The 18,690-nt window shown below is 35.7% G+C and overlaps 1 protein-coding gene across 1 annotated transcript; it reads right to left on the bottom strand.

The window, feature by feature from the left end:
• Positions 1 to 503: 503 nt before the first annotated feature.
• rcbtb2 (regulator of chromosome condensation (RCC1) and BTB (POZ) domain containing protein 2) lies at positions 504 to 17,047 on the bottom strand. Its single transcript, XM_027999004.1, has 12 exons — positions 16,864 to 17,047; positions 15,658 to 15,797; positions 14,250 to 14,400; positions 12,745 to 12,911; positions 12,494 to 12,652; positions 11,688 to 11,795; positions 11,464 to 11,606; positions 10,656 to 10,846; positions 9,468 to 9,594; positions 5,928 to 6,067; positions 3,920 to 4,050; positions 504 to 3,821 (listed from the first exon to the last, which is right to left on the bottom strand). The coding sequence occupies exons 2-12, from the start codon at positions 15,781 to 15,783 to the stop codon at positions 3,681 to 3,683; spliced, it is 1,584 nt and encodes a 527-aa protein (XP_027854805.1). The 5' UTR covers positions 15,784 to 15,797; positions 16,864 to 17,047; the 3' UTR covers positions 504 to 3,680.
• Between the last annotated feature and the right edge of the window lie 1,643 nt (positions 17,048 to 18,690).

Raw genomic sequence — 18,690 nt, 5'->3', positions numbered from 1 at the left:
CCATTTAGAGCCATTGTCTGCATGTCCACTCAATGCAAAAGACAGTGAGTGGACACTGAATCAACATTCTTTTTCTGCAGAAGAAAAAGAATGTTGATTCTAACAAAAAGTTTATTTTGCTGGAGTATTCAGTTAAGAGTTCTCAAATGTGTACACTTGCGCATTCTTTCTTTTTCTGCAGATGCAGTAAGGTGTATCTGCACGTTTCTCAGAATATCACTCGGGCATAAATGTGTCAAAAATGGTTCAAGTTAAAGTTTTTCATCCAACTGATTGAACCCTTCTAAAAGAAAATGTGAATGTGAAACCAGACTACAAATCAAACAATCTCTCTCTTCACTGACAGTTAGATCACATTGTAAACATGCAGTTAGAGACAATGTCACCCATATCAAAAGAATGTATGCAAATTATTGTCTGGGTAAAGCCCATTCTGTACTTCCTGTTTCCTGAAAGTTACTACAAATAGTAACAGGAGATGAAATAAAAAATTTAAAAAAACATGCTGTTCTGTCACCTTTATTAAAACAGGAAGGAATGTTACAGAAAGTCAGTCTATCAGAAATGGGTGTAATCCCATCAAACCCTGGGAAAATATGTGAGACAAAAATTGCTCTGTGTGGATGTCACTGCACGCCTAGTTTGAAGTAAAAATGTCGACGCATTTCATATCAACCTATATCGACAGTAGAGTTTAAAAGTGGAAGCATCATGGTATGAGGCTGCGTTTTAGTGTATGGTACTGGATAAATATACTGGGATACTCTTGATAATGAATGTCTCAGAACCAAATGATCCTAAACAAAACAAAAGAAACTCGAAATTGAGTTGAGAAAAAAATTATATAAAATATATAGGTGACTCAGTTCATTATTAAACTTGAATCCAATTGAAAAGCTCTGGATAACTTTATTTATAGACTGATATGTGTTGATTTCTTTGAATGAGAACATTGTGTGAGTTGTTACAAGGATATGCTGTTAATTTTGTCTCTTTAACCACATTAGATAGATTTACTAAGAAAAAAGATGATTAATGCTTATATTAAAACTCATACAAGGATGGAGTGCTCTGCAGTAAGAAAAAAACCCCAATAATTTATGATTATGTTATTTATTTCAGCATGTCTATCAGACATTATCAGCATCAATCATACAAAGTAAAAGCAAGCTGATATTTCTTTATATCTAATTTTTCTAAACAATATAAACTGCTTATTGAAGCAATACTAGCAGTACCTGTTACCATAAGGTGATGTAAGAGGGTATATTATTGTAAAAAAAAAAAAACACCTGCTGACAATGATTTAACAATAACATTAATAATAATTAAAAAACAAATCTGTGTAAACATACCAAAAAAAAAGACAGTTCTATTTAAATTCATCCACACAGCAACAGTAAACATGGATTTTGTGATATTTGTTGTGAGTAGAGCACAATTTCCAGCTGCACAGTTCACATCATATAAAGCTCATTAAAAGTAAATTTTTGCATTTAAAAAAAAATACATTTCTTTTCCATTCTGGCCAAGTGTTAGCTAACAATTGCTCAGCAATTGTAACATGTTCTGATGGCATAAATTAGTAAACAATAAAAGATGTGGTAAAACTGTTCATTAAATCTGAAATTACCATGCAAACTGTTTTGAATTGAAGATGTCAAACATATAGCATCCTCTACAATTACTGTCACCCAGGATGAAGATGCAATATATGTGTTGCTTTTTGGTTTTTGATTTCGAGAAAAAGAAGAAAATCTAATGGAGCTCTAGTAAGTAATTGGCAGGAAACCGATAAATGATTTTCAACTTGATCGTCTCTGACCAGCCAGAAATGGGAAGAAAAATGTGTTACTTTTCAGATAACTGAAAGCACCAGATGTCAGGACAAGGTAATCAAGCCTTTTTTGTGTGGGACGCTGTTGATATAAAAAGAATACTCAAACTTAGCTATTTTCAAAAACAGGATTGTGTTTAAAATATAAATCTGAGGAAGCAGAACTGTAAAAAGTTGTATTTGCTACAACTTGTCAAGAAATGTCTGCAGTTCCTTCAGGCTGCGAAAGAGTGAGCGACAGCAAGACGTTCAGCGCAAAAAAAGAGAGGTTTAGCGGTGCACAGCAAGGGCTTTCTCACATACAGTGTGACATAACCTCTGCTTGAAAAAAGTGAGTTAGAAAAACTATTGAATGCTGTTATAAATTATTTTATAATTCTTAAATAAAATTTAAATTTGCTAAAATTAGTGTCTGTGAAGCTTTTTGTAAAGTTGGGTCAGAAAATGGAAATCAGATACCAAAGACAAAAAAAAATATTGTCATAGTTACAGTTCCAAAATATGTTGTTTGTTTGTTTGCAGAGTCAAAAGTGATGCAAACTGTGAATTTTCAATGCATACCTCTACAGCAGATTAGAGGGTCAAATCAGTAATTATTGACTTACTGTTTGGTTTATGCTCTTTTTTTTTCCAAAGTCTGTCTTTAAAGTGGGTAAAACAAAAGAATGTTTCATTTAAGTAAGTTAGGTGTGTGCTAATGTCAGAAAATGGCAGCAAGACAATAGATAACCTCCCAAAAAGTTTAAAACAACTTCAACATACAAGCAAGGGTAGATTCTTCTTCCTTCCAGTAAGGAAGGAAGAAGAAAAACAAATTTCAAAGCTTATGGTTAGAGAACTGCAACAAAGAATGTAATCACAGTTTCTCCATGTTAACAATCCTTCCACTCGAGAGTTTTGAACACATCTTTACCAGAGATGCCAATAACTATAGAGTTGCTAAATACTAAATAGGGCATTATAAGCAGAACAGTTTGGACGCTTTGCAAAATTCTCACTTTTCAAATTTATGAGAACCAAGGCATCCAAATAACATAAGGAATATGAAAAAAATCTAAGTTTTATGATTAACTTTCTAGTCATTTATTTCTGAGCAGTGATTGGTTCTCCATGATATATCAACTCTGCACTACTTTCTGCTCTTCATAAGCTCAGATTCTGTAAACAACAGAGTATGAAGCTTTCCACTGGATCACCCAATATGATGGAACCATTTCTAATGACCACACATGTCTTCTTTTGCTTTACATTAGTGTAAAAACAGAAAACATATATACAGTATATACACATGTATCTCTGATAGATATCGACTGACTGATGTGTAGGTTGCAGCAGAATAAGAAGGGCTGATTTATTTTTCACTGATTGCTTTAAAGTTCAGTCGAAGCTTCCAGCAGAATTTGGAAGTTTGCAATTAAAAGTCCTTAAATTTATCATTTATAGGGATAAATGTAAATAACCATACAGCATTTTAAGAAACAGGCATCCATTTGTATGTTTGTTGCATGTCTGCTTTAAACCAGGCAGATGGAGGCGCAGTTAAGCTTGCTCTTAGTAATGCACGTCTGACAAACTGCAACCTCTGCTGTACTTCTTCATGTTAAGGCCGGATTAGTAGAGTAACCCAATGCTTCTGTGCCACTTCACCATGTTTGGACAAGGCTTAGAGTAGTAACACGGCAGGATCAGATAGCCACTGCCACCAGAAACCACTCGCCTCTTCAGTGTTTACATCCCCAGTAACAAGTCTTTGCAGAGCTGAACAGCTCAATGTTCACTTTGGTCGGCTCTCCTTTTGCAGAATTAAAACATATTGTCAAGAATCCATCGCTACAGGGGCGCTTTAGTTTTTGAAGGCCCCGTAGCGGCTTGCCTTACTAATGAAGTTCTTGAGCAGGTCATGATCCATGTCTGCAAAAGCCTGGGTCTGAGTGACAGCCGTAAGATGGTTGACACAAAACTTGAAGCAGAACTCCTCCAGGTCCTAAAAATGAAGAGGGCTATGTGGTGAGTGCTGAGGAGTATGAGTGACTAGAGGCTACTGTGCAGGACCTCCCTGTCAACGCACTGCAGTGATCTTACCCGAGCCTCATACTTGACGGCAGCAGAAAGCAGCGTGATGGCGTTCTCTTCAGAAATGCCCCGCTTGATAGTTTCCTGACACAATCTTTTGAGCCTCATCTCTCGGTAAAACGTTGCCAAGTCAAGCAACCCTGCAAACAGGAGAAACGAATCCACAGCATCTGAATATATACTGCTCAAAAAAATAAAGGGAACACTTTAAGTGTTAAACACCTGTTTAAGTGTTCCCTTTATTTTTTTGAGCAGTGTATTTACAGCTACTTCTGTTTAAGAAATTTTATGACGCCATTGACAATTTTGTGAATTTTACAAGGATTTATGTTTATCTTTTAATAGGAAAGATAAAAGTGTAAGTAGTGCCTAATTGTGAAATAGAAGAAAATTTACATAAAATTAAGATTTTTAATTTTTTCCAATTAAAAATCTTTAACTGCAATTGTATGTAGCACTTTTTACTACGATGCCACTAATTAAAATCACAATGCCCTCTAGAAGTTTCTTAATTAGTATTAACATCCAAATGTATATACATTTTTAAGCCAGATTTTGTGGCACAAATCACAGAAATCAGACAGGAAATGAGCAGAAACCAAAGGGGGTAAATATCAAAGGCTTGCCCCCTTTTCCAACCTTGATGCAGCTGTTGATTCTGACAGCTGCATCAAGGATCAACAGATAGACCTGCTGTCTCCACCTGTGTGTAATTTAATCTCTGAATAACCACAGCTGTTTAGCGGAAAACTGACATTTGGCTTAAAAACAAACAAGCATTAAACATACTTTTCACTAAGGCCATAGTTCCGCATTAAAAATGTTTTTATGGTAATACTCTAAATCTTAACTGTTGTCTTTTCATTAGCTGTAAGCAGAAAATCATCATAACTAAAAAAAATAAAAGTTTGAATACAACAGTCTGTGCTAACTTAAAAGTTAGTTGCGCTAATCCTAAACATTAGTTTCACTAGTGTTAAAGCTGCATTAGCAGACATGTAATAGTTCAATTGCTGACAGTGTGTTCTATGACTTTGTATTTTTGTGTTTTTATGATGTTAAGCAGTCTGAAATGCCTTGTTGCTGAAATTTTCTATACAAATAAAATTTTATTTGATTTTAATTTGATTTAAACTGCTACACCAACAAGGTATTTAGTGGAAGCTAATAATGAAGAGCTAGATATTATTCCTGTATTTTTTCTTGTTTGAAATAAAGTTATTTTGGCAATGGTTGTTGGAGGTTTGGGGGAAGGGAAAGAATGTGAGGAGACAAAACAGAACTGCTGCATAAGCAGTCTTCACCTATTTCAAAATCCTCAATAGTCGATAACCAAAATTTCAACACAGATGGAAAACTTTATTCAACTGAAAGCTTACAAAGGAGCCAACTAAATTAGTGCTTCAGAATTTATCAGGAAAAATGATATAAGAAAAGCTAAATGCACTAAACATTTTCAAAGTTGGCAGAAACTAGAAAGCACAAAATGAGATATTAACTCAGCTATTAGCACATTAGCAGAAGTGTGCACATCACTTCTAAAAACGTTAATTACTTACCAAGTTTTATAAGCTTTTACTGCATACATTTTTTCAGTTAAATAACCAGAATTACATTTGTCTTTTTGGTTTTAGATAAAAGAATTTTATTTTGTAACGGAACTTAAAGAACATTAATCAAAAACGCAATGTGCCGACTCTTACATTTTTTTATATGCCATTGTGATTCTAATGCAAAAACAAGCAAATATTGCTCAGAAACATGCAATGAAAAACATGTTCTTTTGCTAATTTCAATTTCATTTTTGACTAATGTTAATAAAACTCATGTGGAGGGCCAATGAAGCCACATGACGCTCCAGATTCACACGCTGCAGTCTTCTAGTTCTTAATTTACAACCGGCATGAAGCACAAAGGGTTTGTGATTGCAATGTGGCAAAATATAAATGAATTTAATGGGTATGTATATACCATCATAATCTGATCTTAAACCACATCTGTCCATGTTTATGCTTACCAATAGCATCCTCTGGTGGCAGGTTAATATTGTCTGTATAGAGATACTCCAGGAAGGCTCTGTACACTAAATATGAGAACTGGTGAATTTCTATAACATCTTCATCTGTTTCATTCAACAAAGTACGGAAATGCTCACACCTAGAGAGGGGAAAAGAAGAACAGACTGCTATTATGACAGGAAGAAAGATAACAGAGCAGTAACTGAGCATTGGTTTGCTTATCTGTTACAAATTACATAAACATAGCTGCTGTTCATAAGTCAATGCTCAGTCTGATTATTCACAAGATTCCAGTGTGCCTCAAGATCAAACCAATTCCTAGACTTCAAAAGACCAAATACAAAAGGGATCACAGCTGGGCGCGAGGCATTCAGAAGCCTAAAGGACAACAAGGTTGAATCAGATGGAAAAAAACATGGCAGTACTGGAGGAGTTATAGCAGGGAAGATAGAAATGAGATGAGACTGAAAATGCAGAAAATTAAGAAAAGACAGCTAAAACATAAAACAGGAAAGCATGCCACACCCAAAATGAATGATTATACATAGTTTCAGTGGCTCTGAAACTCTTTAGCTTCTGTTTAACAAAAGGAAAAAGTATCTGGATTGAGAATTGTATCAAGAGAAATAGTCTGCTTAGATTTAGTCAAATGCAGCAAACATAAGACAGCAAGTGGACCGTGATAACATCCTCTGTAAAAACACAAGGAGGAAGTGGCAAGCAAGCACACAGACACTACCCCACAATAAAAACAAAACACTTTACTTTTTTGAAGACAAATTAACTGGATGCAATCGTGCACAACTGTTTCTGTCTTGCTGTGGTAAAACTACAGGCTAGTAATATAAATGTCGAGACACACGTAGTAATTTCAGAATGTGAAACATTTTTTACATCAGTCTGTTTTTTTTATCTTCAAATACTCAGTTAAAAAGCAATTTGGAGACATAACCCTTCATCCCAGCATGATTGGTCACTTTTAAAGCTCCAAGTTATGCCTAATTGGTTCAGAACCTGGAGTTTCCTCTTAATTAAAACAGTAAAAAAAATAAAACATTCTGCTCCGGGACTTAAATCCATTCTGCATCTGTTTCAGTTGGCTAATGTAGGGAACACAATTACAAAATCATGCAAAACTACATGCAAATTTCTCTTAACTGCTGAACTTGACTGGCTGTTAGTGTCTGCATTTAGTGCAATCTGACTCAAGAATCTAATGATAAAATAAAGCAAACAGGATATGAAAAACAGTTTTGCTTGATGTTACACTGGACTGTTTACTGCAGTCAAGTCAGATTTCCCTACAACAACTTTTTTATTGATACAACAAAGCAGCCAGTTTGCTGCTCATTCAAAAATGAAACAACTTTGTTTCTGATGGAAATATTATGGCTGCACATTTTTGGAAAATCTTGCAGTATCAAAATCTTACCATGAATGTTCTACATGTAGATATTGTGACAAAGATACTAATAATTTTGGTACTGATGCAACGGTGCAACAATTTTGTTACTGATACAGCATTGAGGTGTATTTCTTGACTCCAGCATTTTGTATTGAATATGCCTGTTGTTGCTTACCATTTATCATTAACACTTAGAAAGGTTTTCAACAATTATTTTGTGCCTAATAAACTGATCAAGTTTAATGAATGGATAAATTATTAAGATGCACAAAAATATTGAAAAGGCATATTCCTTTGTTGCTTTTGTTACCTATTGATGTGATGGAATAAATCAATAATATCAAAATACGTGCTTTAAGCTATGCTGAGTAACGCCTGACTGGGGGATCAAAACTCAAGTCGTGTGCGCGAATCAAATGAGCCTACAGACTACAGATCCTCTCATGTTTGCTGTAAAATGGTGGAAATCATCCTCATATCTCAGATAGAAACTATATTCAGTATATTCTGAGCTTTGGTCTGCTGGGGGAGCAGCAGCAGTGTCAATAACTTCTCTCATAAACCTGGAAGAATCACGGGATTCAGCCTGGAGACGTCTGTGCCAGGATGGAACGTGACATTACCAAACAAACAATCCGTCACATCTGCTCCATGACGCACAGCAGGGACAGCCAAGCTCGATCCAACATCTCAGCCGTCATAAAGAACATACTCCAGGAAATAATTTCTACAATTCACAGCAACAGATTGCCCCTGTGTAGCAGGTGGACACATCATTTCACTTTCCATCAAATGCACTGTTATAGCAAGAATGCCATCAACGGTACATTTACTGTTTGTTTTTGAATGTATGATGATTTTTTGTTTTACACAGCTGTTTTTGCAAAGGTTTATAGAGAGATCATAAACCTTAGATTAAAGAAAAATGATCTAATATTTAGTTTGCGTGATGAAGAGCACGCAATGTATGTTTGCCTGTAGAATTGTTTTTGTCTTTGTATTTTCAAAGTATGCAGAAAGCAGGGGTTCACCAAAAAATGAACTGACTAATAAATTGACCCGATTTCCATCATTTTGGGAGATCAGCCAATACTTACATAAAAAACTGATCTTATCTTTCTCTGCCAAAGTCTGAAAATCAGATACTCTACCATTTTGTTTTGCTGTGTGAGATGGCTGACTAACCGACCAAACAATAGCCACCCTACTGTTGCCAACGTAGCTATTTTGTCGCTATATTTAGCAACAAAAAATTATATTGGACAAAATTGGAATCAGCAGGTCAGGCTTTTTAAAAATTGGTAACTAGAAAGCAGAAATCGGTGCACTCTTAGCTTGGCATCTTTGGATGTTATAACTCGCTATATTTTTCAGTCTGTTATGATACTTTAGACACTTTTTTGTCTTTTAGCTGCCCCCTTCACTATCAGCCTCTACTGGGCATAAACACAGCTGCTGTCATTGCCTCCCAGGGACACAGGAGAACAATCAACAGACTCCTCGTCTCTAAAGTGTCTTTAACATGTTAGCATGAGATATGGCCAAAGTACAGGTTTTGCGCCCCAGGCATTATTTGTGCGAGTGTGTGCACTTTGTTGACTGTGGAGACAGTCCGGCTCCTTCCTCCTGACAGTGCAAAAGAGCAAGGGACTGGAATGCACACACTGTGTTTTTCAAGTGTGGTTATAAAAAGAAACACGGGAAACAATAGGCTGCTCCCCGCTTCCCTTTTACTGACAGGGAACACTGTCCAGCAAATACCGTTCAAGTACAAAAGTTCATGCTCAATTTGTTATTATAGAACGTGTGCTCTGCTTTTTTTGTTGATATTATCTATGTACAATTATCTAACAATCTGTAATATCTAATAACATTTCTAACAAGAAGAAAACATCTGAACCCTCATGTGACAAGAACAAATCCCTGGACAGAGGACAAAAGGAAACAATATCTGCAGATATTTGACTCAAACTCTGCAGCAATAGCACTTCTCACCGAACAACACTCTCTAGATTTACTACTTGTAAATTGTAGTAAATTTGTCTAAATTTTGAATCAAAAGAGTTCATGTCAGTTTGCAAAAAGTGTGAAAACAAAACAACCATTAATCAAACGACCTTTTAATTTTTCCTACCTGATCTTCAGAAGAGCTTTGTGAACATATATGCACTTCCCATCAACTAAGAACTTAAGGTCAGAAATCTCTGGACTGTCAAACTCCTTCTTCAAAGACTGGGCAACAGTCAGGTAGTCATCTCCATCTGGCAAAAAAACAAGAGGTTATCTTTAATGTTTTTAGCTGTATTTTAAAGTCCCATCTGACTTGGTGACTACACACTGCCAGAGTTATCTATGATTATCCAACAGTAAGCGTTCAACATTTTTTAAAAATCTTCTCTTCCATCTTGCTCATTTTGAGTGAAGGCAAAATAAAATATGGGTGCTTGTCCAGGACAGTTTCTCACAGTTCCAAATTTTGGAAGTTAAAACCAGGTCCGTTTGGGCCAGAAACTATTTACTGAAACACCTTTACAACAAAGTTTTCCCATCTTTCCGTTTTGAAGAATGGGATAAACAGACTCTAGTGTCATATCAAGCTGATGTTGTTGCAAAACAGGACGTTATGGTCAATAAAAACATTTCTGTGATTGTGATTAACTTAAAATGTATAAATTTCTATCTTTCATCAGTTACAATTGTTATAAGTTATATTAATTATAATATTAAGTCAATTATCTTTTCTAAAAAAATTAATTCTGTAAGAAATTATGCTGCTGTAAAATATGAATTTATTTGTAAGGGCCTGCACACAACATTGGGGCTGAATGGGTAATAAAATAAAAACTGCACATGAAAATAATAGTAAATGCTGCACACATGAGAGTGTATTTGTAATTTAACTGTTGGGTGCCATTAGCTTCACAAAATGGGCCGTAAACTAAAAGTAACACTGTTGAAAGCAGAGTTCATAAACACTTGCTTGACTTGACACAGTGAGGAAACAGGATTTCCTGTTTATTTCTTAGACCACTTCCAGGAATTTGCACTTATGACACAAAAACATGTGCCTCCTGAATGAGTATCTCTAACAGGTCAAAGGTTAAAGATAACTATGGCAGCAATTTCAAGTATTCAACAAATATCCCTTAATTATTGAGGAGTACTAGTACCCGGCAGACCCCTTCTTCTAAAAAGGTCAAGAGGGGAAATATGGCAATGAGAACAATTTTAAGTATTCAGCTAAATCCCTGAATTATTAAGAACTGTGGACATCTGGGAGCCTTTTTTTTTAACAATTTTTTTGTTTCTGCAGGAGTCTTACCCACTGAGAGAAGGTGCCACGTGACGGCCGGCGTGGCGAAGCAGGCAAACACGTCATCAGTGCTGCTGAAGTGGGTAAGATGAGGGCTGGACACGGCCTGACCTCGACACTGACCCCACATCAGGACCTGCCCGCTCTGCGTCTTAGCAGCTGACGTGTGGCTGGTGTGACAGGCAGCTACCTCCACCATCCTGGGCAGAAAATCTCAATTCAAACCCAGTTCAACCTTCTAACATAAGGAGCACAAGTCTAAGTTACATCGCCCTGCAAAGTGCTCATATACTTTAAATGTACTTTTTTACATTATAGCCACAAGCTTTAATATTTTTATTGGAATTTCATGCTCTATGACATGAAAATAAAATAATTTGAGGTTTTTAAACATTAGGAATGTTATATGTTCATAATCCACCGCAATTTTTCATAAAGCCAATTCTCTCCTTGTTTATGTGGACGGTCATATCTTGGTGGGTTTGACTTCTGAGGGAAATTTGTTTCACTCAGAAACAAATTTCTGGATTTTATTTATTAAAAGAGGGCTGAATGCAAATTCATTGAATTGCATGCCACACTTTTCAGACTTAATTTGATTTGATTTTGTGTTATCACAATTAGACAACATAATTTTTGTTTTTATAACATGACAAAATGTTTCAAATTTCAGTGGGTATGGATACTTCCACAAGGCACTATAAGGATAATTTTACAGGTAAAAATAATTTGCTTGGAGTCAATAACCCTCATTGATATGGAAGCTCCAGTAAGCTGGTGTGATTACTTAGCAACACAGTGCAAACAATTTACTAACCTTTCCTTGTCTGTATTTATTAGGATGGGGAGCGCTTGGTTACTTTTATTGCCTGTTCCCAGCTGTCCATAGGAGTTGGCTCCCCACGCATAAACAAATCCCTCATCCGTAAGTGTCAATGTGTGCGCATATCCACATGCCACCTAAATTTGGAAGTGAACAATACATTCAGAAAGAATATAAAAGATAGTTTTATAAAGGTTTCTGACACTTTGGATTCTTACCTGCACAATGTTGACACCTTGCAGAGCAGCGATTCTGCATGGAGTTTGCTGATTTCCGTTGTTTCCCAAACCCAGCTGCCCATTGCAGTTGTAGCCCCAACCATAAATCTACAGAAAATACATATGAGGTGTATTATAAAATAATCTTAAACAATATTATAAAATACTGTAGAAATCAAACAGAACATGCAAGAATATTGGATTGATTAAAAAGAAATGGTAAAAAGCACTGGTTTATCTTTCAGAAAGAGTCTATTTGCTATATAATTTCCTTATAGTTATGTACATAAAAGTAACATCTTTTCAGAACAGTACCCCCTTATTTCCCCTTGGTGTTCATGTTCCTTTTTTGTTTTGTTTTGTTGATATAAATGGAAATGGTAAAGGGAAGAAATGTTGTAATTGATCACAGACTGGAACTGTGAACTAGAGGTGATAATAAGCTCTTGTAATCTTCTCAAAGAATAAAAAAAAAGAAATCTGTCGATAAGATTGGCTCCTTATATGAGTATCAACCAATCGCAGACCACTCAAAATTGAGAAAATCTGATCCAATATATTGGTTGGATGATTTATTGGTCCATCCCTAATGTTTACATGTTAAACGTTGGCACAGATACAACCCCAAAACAAAAAAATATGATTATACAAAGTATTGAATAAACACTACCACTTTACAGTTTAATTGGTCTGTTACATGAAATTACAACAACACAACTTAAAGTTTTAGGTTTATGAGGTATCAATACATAGGACACACTAGTGTAAAGGTATTATTCTCATATCAAAGCAGCACATTATGGTACCTCTCCATTATCCAGGACAGCCATCGAGCAGAGCTGGCCACAGGCTATGTTGACCACCACTTTGTTCTGCAGACAGCTGCTAACCCGACGTGGTGTTGGCTGATTGGCAGTCGACCCAGATCCTACTTGGCCCGAGTTGTTGTAGCCCCACGCATACACCTGGTCACAGATGAAAAAAAAAAAGTTCACAGTCCAAAAAAAAATACAGATTAACACAACAAAAAGTGAGAAGACAAGAGGGGAAGACTTACCTCTCCATCACTTGTGAGAGCGATGGTGTGGTGGGAGCCACAGGCCACTTCTGTCACCCTCTTGCTGATGAGGTTGGTGGAGACCAGGGCAGGGGTCAGACCATGGTTGGTGGTCCCATTTCCCAGCTGGCTGTAGCCATTGTGACCCCAGGCGAACACCTCCCCGTCTACACAGCAGCAGGAAAACTTATATTTATGTTGTCAAAGTGGTTAATATTTTCTAAACACAAGATAAGAAGTAATCCAAGTCAGATGACTTATAGCTGAGGTCTGGCATTATACCCAACATATGAAATCAATAAAATTAGATTAACAGAGCTTGAAACCCATTAGCTAGAAAGAGAGGTTTAAGACACTTTTTTATAGAAAAAACAAATTGTGAGAATAAAAGAAAAAACATACAAACATACACACACAACAATCTTGTCTTGTAATTCAAATTAATGTGACTTTAAATAGAAAACAAAATTAATTATTTCAATGTGACTTAATAAATAACTGCACCTTAATATTTATCAATTTTAAACATTTAGATGGAATTGGTAGTACAAACAATGCAATGCTAGACTATTCATACCCCATGACTCTCATTGTATCTTCTCTTCTCACACTACTAATATTAACTTTAATGTATTTTATTGGAATTTTACATGATGAACAAATTTGTGCAAATTTGTGAACTGAAACACAAGACACACCACTTTTGTATTTCTCATTTTTTAACTGATAAAAAAAATGTGAGAACTGTGATGTGCATTTTGTATTAAGCATCCTTTATTATGATTATAGGAGACAGGCAAGAAAGTCATCGTTGAAAGAAAGCCATACTGTGCTAAATGCACAGCACATCACTCCAAACATAATTGCCATGATGAAACATGGTGGTGGCAGCACTATGTTTTGACAAGAAATTTCTTCAGCAGTACAGAGAACCTGGTCAAAGTAAACCTGCAAAAAAAAAAAAAAAACATGTCTGAGGCTTTAACCATGCCGCTTCCCTGCTTTCCGACCGTGACATCTGCAATGCTCATCCTGAGCATCACGCTAAAACTGCGGGACTGAACATCCTTTAACATAAACTCCATAAGGCACAATGAAAAAGGTTTATGTAAAGTCATGCTTATGTGTTGGAATGGTCCAGTCAAAGTCCAGATATCAAACCAACTGAGAATCAGAGGCGAGATTGAAACATGCCATTTACAAACACACAATGAAATTTGAATGTGTTTGACCAAAAGTTGGCAAAGAAGAATGGTTAAAACAAATCAATCTCTAAATGTTCTAAGTTGGTACAGACACACCCACAAGACTTAAAAGTGCAATTTCACTTCACAAATAATCACTGCAGCATAAAATGTGACAAATATCAATACGAATACTTTTACAAGTCACTGTAAAAACATGTGTTGTTATTTGTTTTGGTTTCTCTTCCTCTACCTGCCATTACAATTTCACCTGGAGGTCAAATAAAGATTTTCTGAAGTATTGTGTTGGGAACTGATTACCTGCAGTGGCGATAACCACATGCGGTCCTGTACCATAGCTCAGGGACACAATCTTCTTTCCGCACAAGATATCAATCCTGCGCGGCTCAATAGTGCTTTGAAGGTCTCCAAGGCCTAAGCAGCCACTACAGTTGGTGCCTAAGGCAAAGACCTGCAAACACCAAACATCACAGCTCAAGTCATGTTGCTGCAAAGAAACTGTACATATATGCCACATATTACTACTGCAATACTGACTGAGATTAAAAGGTCTTTGATCTTGAAATGATTTTTAATTAAAATAAAAATCTATTATATTGTTGTTATGGTTGTTGGTGTTGTTATGTCATAGAGCTACAGTAAAATGATCATAATATCTTTATTTTTTATTGACATACTTATATTATTGTTGTTATAATTATCAATAATAATGCTAACATGCTGCTACTGCATGGAAATTATAAACATAAATTATGTCAGAGTTTACGTATTTTGTTATGCGATTTGTTGGTATAGCCATTATTCAGCTTATTGTTATAAGAGGAGGAGGAATTGCAGCAATTGACTAGGTCCTTAGATAGGGTTTCTGCAAGTTTCATCAACTCCAATTTAAGACAAATTTATGAATAAATTTAAGAAAGAGTAATGGTATTAATTGTTCGATTAACTATAGATATTGTGACATTCTTATTTTAGTTAAAGACAGTTACTGTTCCTTTTAATATTTTTCCCTTTATCCAAATTTGTGTATTAGCAGCTAGTTAGTGGTAGCCTCTACTGCCTCAAAACACTGAACATAATGAAGTTTTGCCCAACAGAAAAGTTCTACTAGAAGAGTACATAGAATGTACGAGATTAAATAATAATTTAGTTCAAACCATAAAATTAACTTTGCATCTTTGCATTCCTATTATTATTTTATTATTATTACTACTGTTATTATTATTATTATTTTATTATTATTACTACTGTTATTATTATTATTATTATTATTATTATTATTATTACGTCCAATAACCTATAAGGGGCACGTTTACTAAGAAATAATAATAATGTAAATCTGCCACCATGGAAATTTTACCATTAACAGGACAAATGTATACTTGCTTGAAACTGTTACCTGTTTAGTCCACATGTAGGAATGAACAAACATGGATGCACAGATGGTTAAATATAGAGCATGCTGGGGTATTAGGCCAATATGGCTAAAGATAGTCTCATTCTATCTGCTTATCTCTCTGCCGAGAACTGCCCCTCATCTCAACTTGAGAATCAAGATCTTAAAGCATTGTTTTTCCCCTTCTGTTGACACGAAAAAGAAACGATCAAATCAATATCCTCAAAGTAGGTTAGGTCTATCAAGTCAGGCCAGCACACCTCCGTCCAAGCAGTAGGATTAAGGTGCCTTTGCTAAAAGCCTGAGCCTTACCTCATCATTAACAGTAACATAGAGAGCTTCGTTAGCAGCACTACCGAAGACACAAGCCTGGCGGATAAGCCGTAGTTCCTCAGGAGGAAGGAGTGCAAACACTGGCCACTTCCCCACGTCCAGCATGCTACTCAGCTCAGCTGTGACAAGATAACACAGAGAAAACAGAGCATTTAGGTAATTATGGTCCTTATAGTTTTTCATTATTTCCAGTATTCAGAAAAATATCTGTCACCCTCATATTTGTACAGAAAACCTGGAGAACATTCTATACCCTCTCCATTTCAGTATATTTACCACTCCAATGCATTTTTCTGACTTCCTGAACAACATAGCAGATAACTACTATTTAAAATACAATCATTTCCGTGGATCAAAAATACTCATCTGGGTATTTGTGAAATAAAAACAGTACTTTTGGAGGTGAAAAAAAGAGAGCACACTGGCTGATCAACCAGTTTTTTAAATCGTCCTAATATCAGTTTTTTACAAGTCCAGTCTTCCAGCTACAAGTAAGTAACTACAAGATAACTTTGTTTCACACCACTGCTGAGTTAAGTTTGCATTCCACTAAGACGGTGAGATGTAAATACCTTGCGATCAATGTCTGAGTTATTATTTTTACTAATTAAATAACTTTTTTTAAGATTAAGGTTTGATGGATTGATTGATGGATGGACGAATGGATGAATGGATGGATACACAGACATATAGATGATTATTCTCTGATGTGGATGGATTGATGGATTGATGGATGGACAAAAACGATTAATATCAATGTGTCAATGAGTAGCATCCCTGCTTATTAAAACGAATTCCATTCTCAATAGTTGAAAGTGTGTTATTGAATGTTTCAAAAGTGTTAAATTACTACAACATAATAATACATTGCTGTCAGTGAAACGAACACAGTAGAATGAGGCTGATCAAGCAATGTTCAACGCCAAAACAAAGTTCTTCAAACACTAAAGTTTTAATGAATAATAGGAATCGTTCGGCTGTCGCCTCATAAGTAATCATTTCAAACAGCATTTAGCATAAATTCAGTCATCACCCATGGTTTGCCATCACTTCATATGCTGAAAACATACAAATAAAGACCCTCCATCAAACAAGCTAGCAACAATAAAGTTTGCACCAAAACACCACAGAGCTTAGCATAAAGAGTCTCGTAGTTACTGGGAAGGTTTAAACTGTTGACGTTACCTTGACAGTTATTGCAGCTGCTGTTTCTTCTTTAAAGTCGTTTTCTTATCAACAGGGAAACTTAAACATTGCAGAGAGAATCATATTGGCAGCGGCTGTCGGTTCTCATAGCTAGCTTTGGTGGCTACATCACCGTCCTAAAGAAAAGCAAAGCGGTCCAACAGTTTACTTCCTGTCGCCTGGTGGTGGCTTCACGGAAGCTCGGAGATAGGAACTTCGACAGCAACGAGGCTACTGAACATACATAAGGTTGCACTACAAATGATCTCTTGTTAATCTAAGCACTGATTTCCCCATTTTGTAATTTACAGTAGTAACGTAAGTTAAAAATATTAACAGTTGTTAACTTACTGAAGTCTTCGTGAAAAAAAAACCATATGTGACAGTTTAGACAGTTCATATTTCACTTAAGTTGTGGCAATTTTCTGATGCTTGGGAAACTGCAGTGATTACATTAGTTTTCATGTAGGTATTGGTAGTAGGCTATAACGACAAATATACTTTTGTATTTTTATAAATGTCCTTTTATATTTTGTAGTGGTTTATGTAACATTCATTTTAAGTTCTATTAAGTGCAACATAAACTGTGTGTGCATAATAATCTATATGAGAGGAGAGAGAGAAGTGTTGGTACCTATCTTTTCATGTTTATTGACTGTGTGACCTGGGCAACATGCACAGTGACAGCATTCAGAAAGACCCCAGGCTGCAATTTGACTGGTTAGTCAATTATTTAATCATGTACTTTATTCTTATACAATGAGTTTGTTACAAAATATAATGTTGTGACTAATTTCAATATTGTGATTAAGGTCATTCTTTCAAGCATTCTAGAACTTTTTAAGAACAAATTTATGCACCTCTTCTGGTTTATTATCTCGATTTACCGGTTGATCTACGTACCTACCCTCATCTATGGTCATGAGCTTTGGGTCATGACCGAAAGAACGAGAGATGGATGGATGGATGGATGGATGGATGGAATGTGAATTCAATATGAAAGTTTCTTGCTTTATGATTTTAAGATCGATCCGGATAGCTATTTTTGATTTACTACCTTGTTCAAAAACAATCAAAACCCTGAAATTTGTTATCTCGCTTCAGTCTTTTTAACTGATTTCAGAATGACCCCTGGCTGTTGTTGTTACTTCTCTGGTATACTGTCCGCTGTATGCTTGCTATATTTTAATTTCTTATAATGATACTAATTTAAAAAAATGAAAAGACATCATGCTACAAGGCAGTAGAGCTCTCACTAAACTCATACATGCTAAACATCTTGTAAGGATATCATAATGTAAGTCATCAGTAAATGCTATATATTTATTAATCTGGACTACTCACATTTATTTTAACTCTTCAGAAATAACAAGCTTCCTCCTACACAGCTGTGACTATGAAAGCTCTCAGCTCTCCTACTGAGTAGTCTGTTATGGCGCACACTTTGGTTCCTGCTCCACTGAATAATTTTATTAGGCAAATTCAAAATGAGTCAGCCGCCGGAGGAAATCATAATAATCCACAAAGAATGTATGCTTTTGGGCAGTCAGATTTCTCTTAATGGAATGGCTCATACTTGAAACACTGTTCGCATAAATCAGAAATGTTACAACTTATAGATTTTCTAAGGAATTTTCTAAGGAAAGTATAAATCAGACTGATTTGATTCCACAAAAATGTGCTGGAGTGTCCCTTATGCCAATCTACCTCACACTTTCTAAATCTGTATTTTCTTTTTTCACAAATGTACTACACCAATAGTACAAACATAACTAAAAAGAGAACAGGTAATTTGAACAACATTACCTTATCTAAAGTATTTACCTA

Source organism: Xiphophorus couchianus, chromosome 18 (assembly GCF_001444195.1).
Source record: "Xiphophorus couchianus chromosome 18, X_couchianus-1.0, whole genome shotgun sequence".
NCBI lineage: Eukaryota > Metazoa > Chordata > Actinopteri > Cyprinodontiformes > Poeciliidae > Xiphophorus > Xiphophorus couchianus.
This window is presented reverse-complemented; position numbering and strand designations above follow the sequence as displayed.

What these genes read in the sequence shown, in the direction of transcription:
- rcbtb2 (XM_027999004.1), bottom strand. Translation starts at nt 15,783, where the DNA reads ATGCTGGACGTGGGGAAGTGGCCAGTGTTTGCACTCCTTCCTCCTGAG. An exon ending in ATGTTACTGTTAATGATGAG is followed by an intron (nt 14,401 to 15,657) that starts GTAAGGCTCAGG and finishes TGGTGTTTGCAG; the next exon opens with GTCTTTGCCTTAGGCACCAA. An exon ending in CTGTCCTGGATAATGGAGAG is followed by an intron (nt 11,796 to 12,493) that starts GTACCATAATGT and finishes TATTTTCTGTAG; the next exon opens with ATTTATGGTTGGGGCTACAA.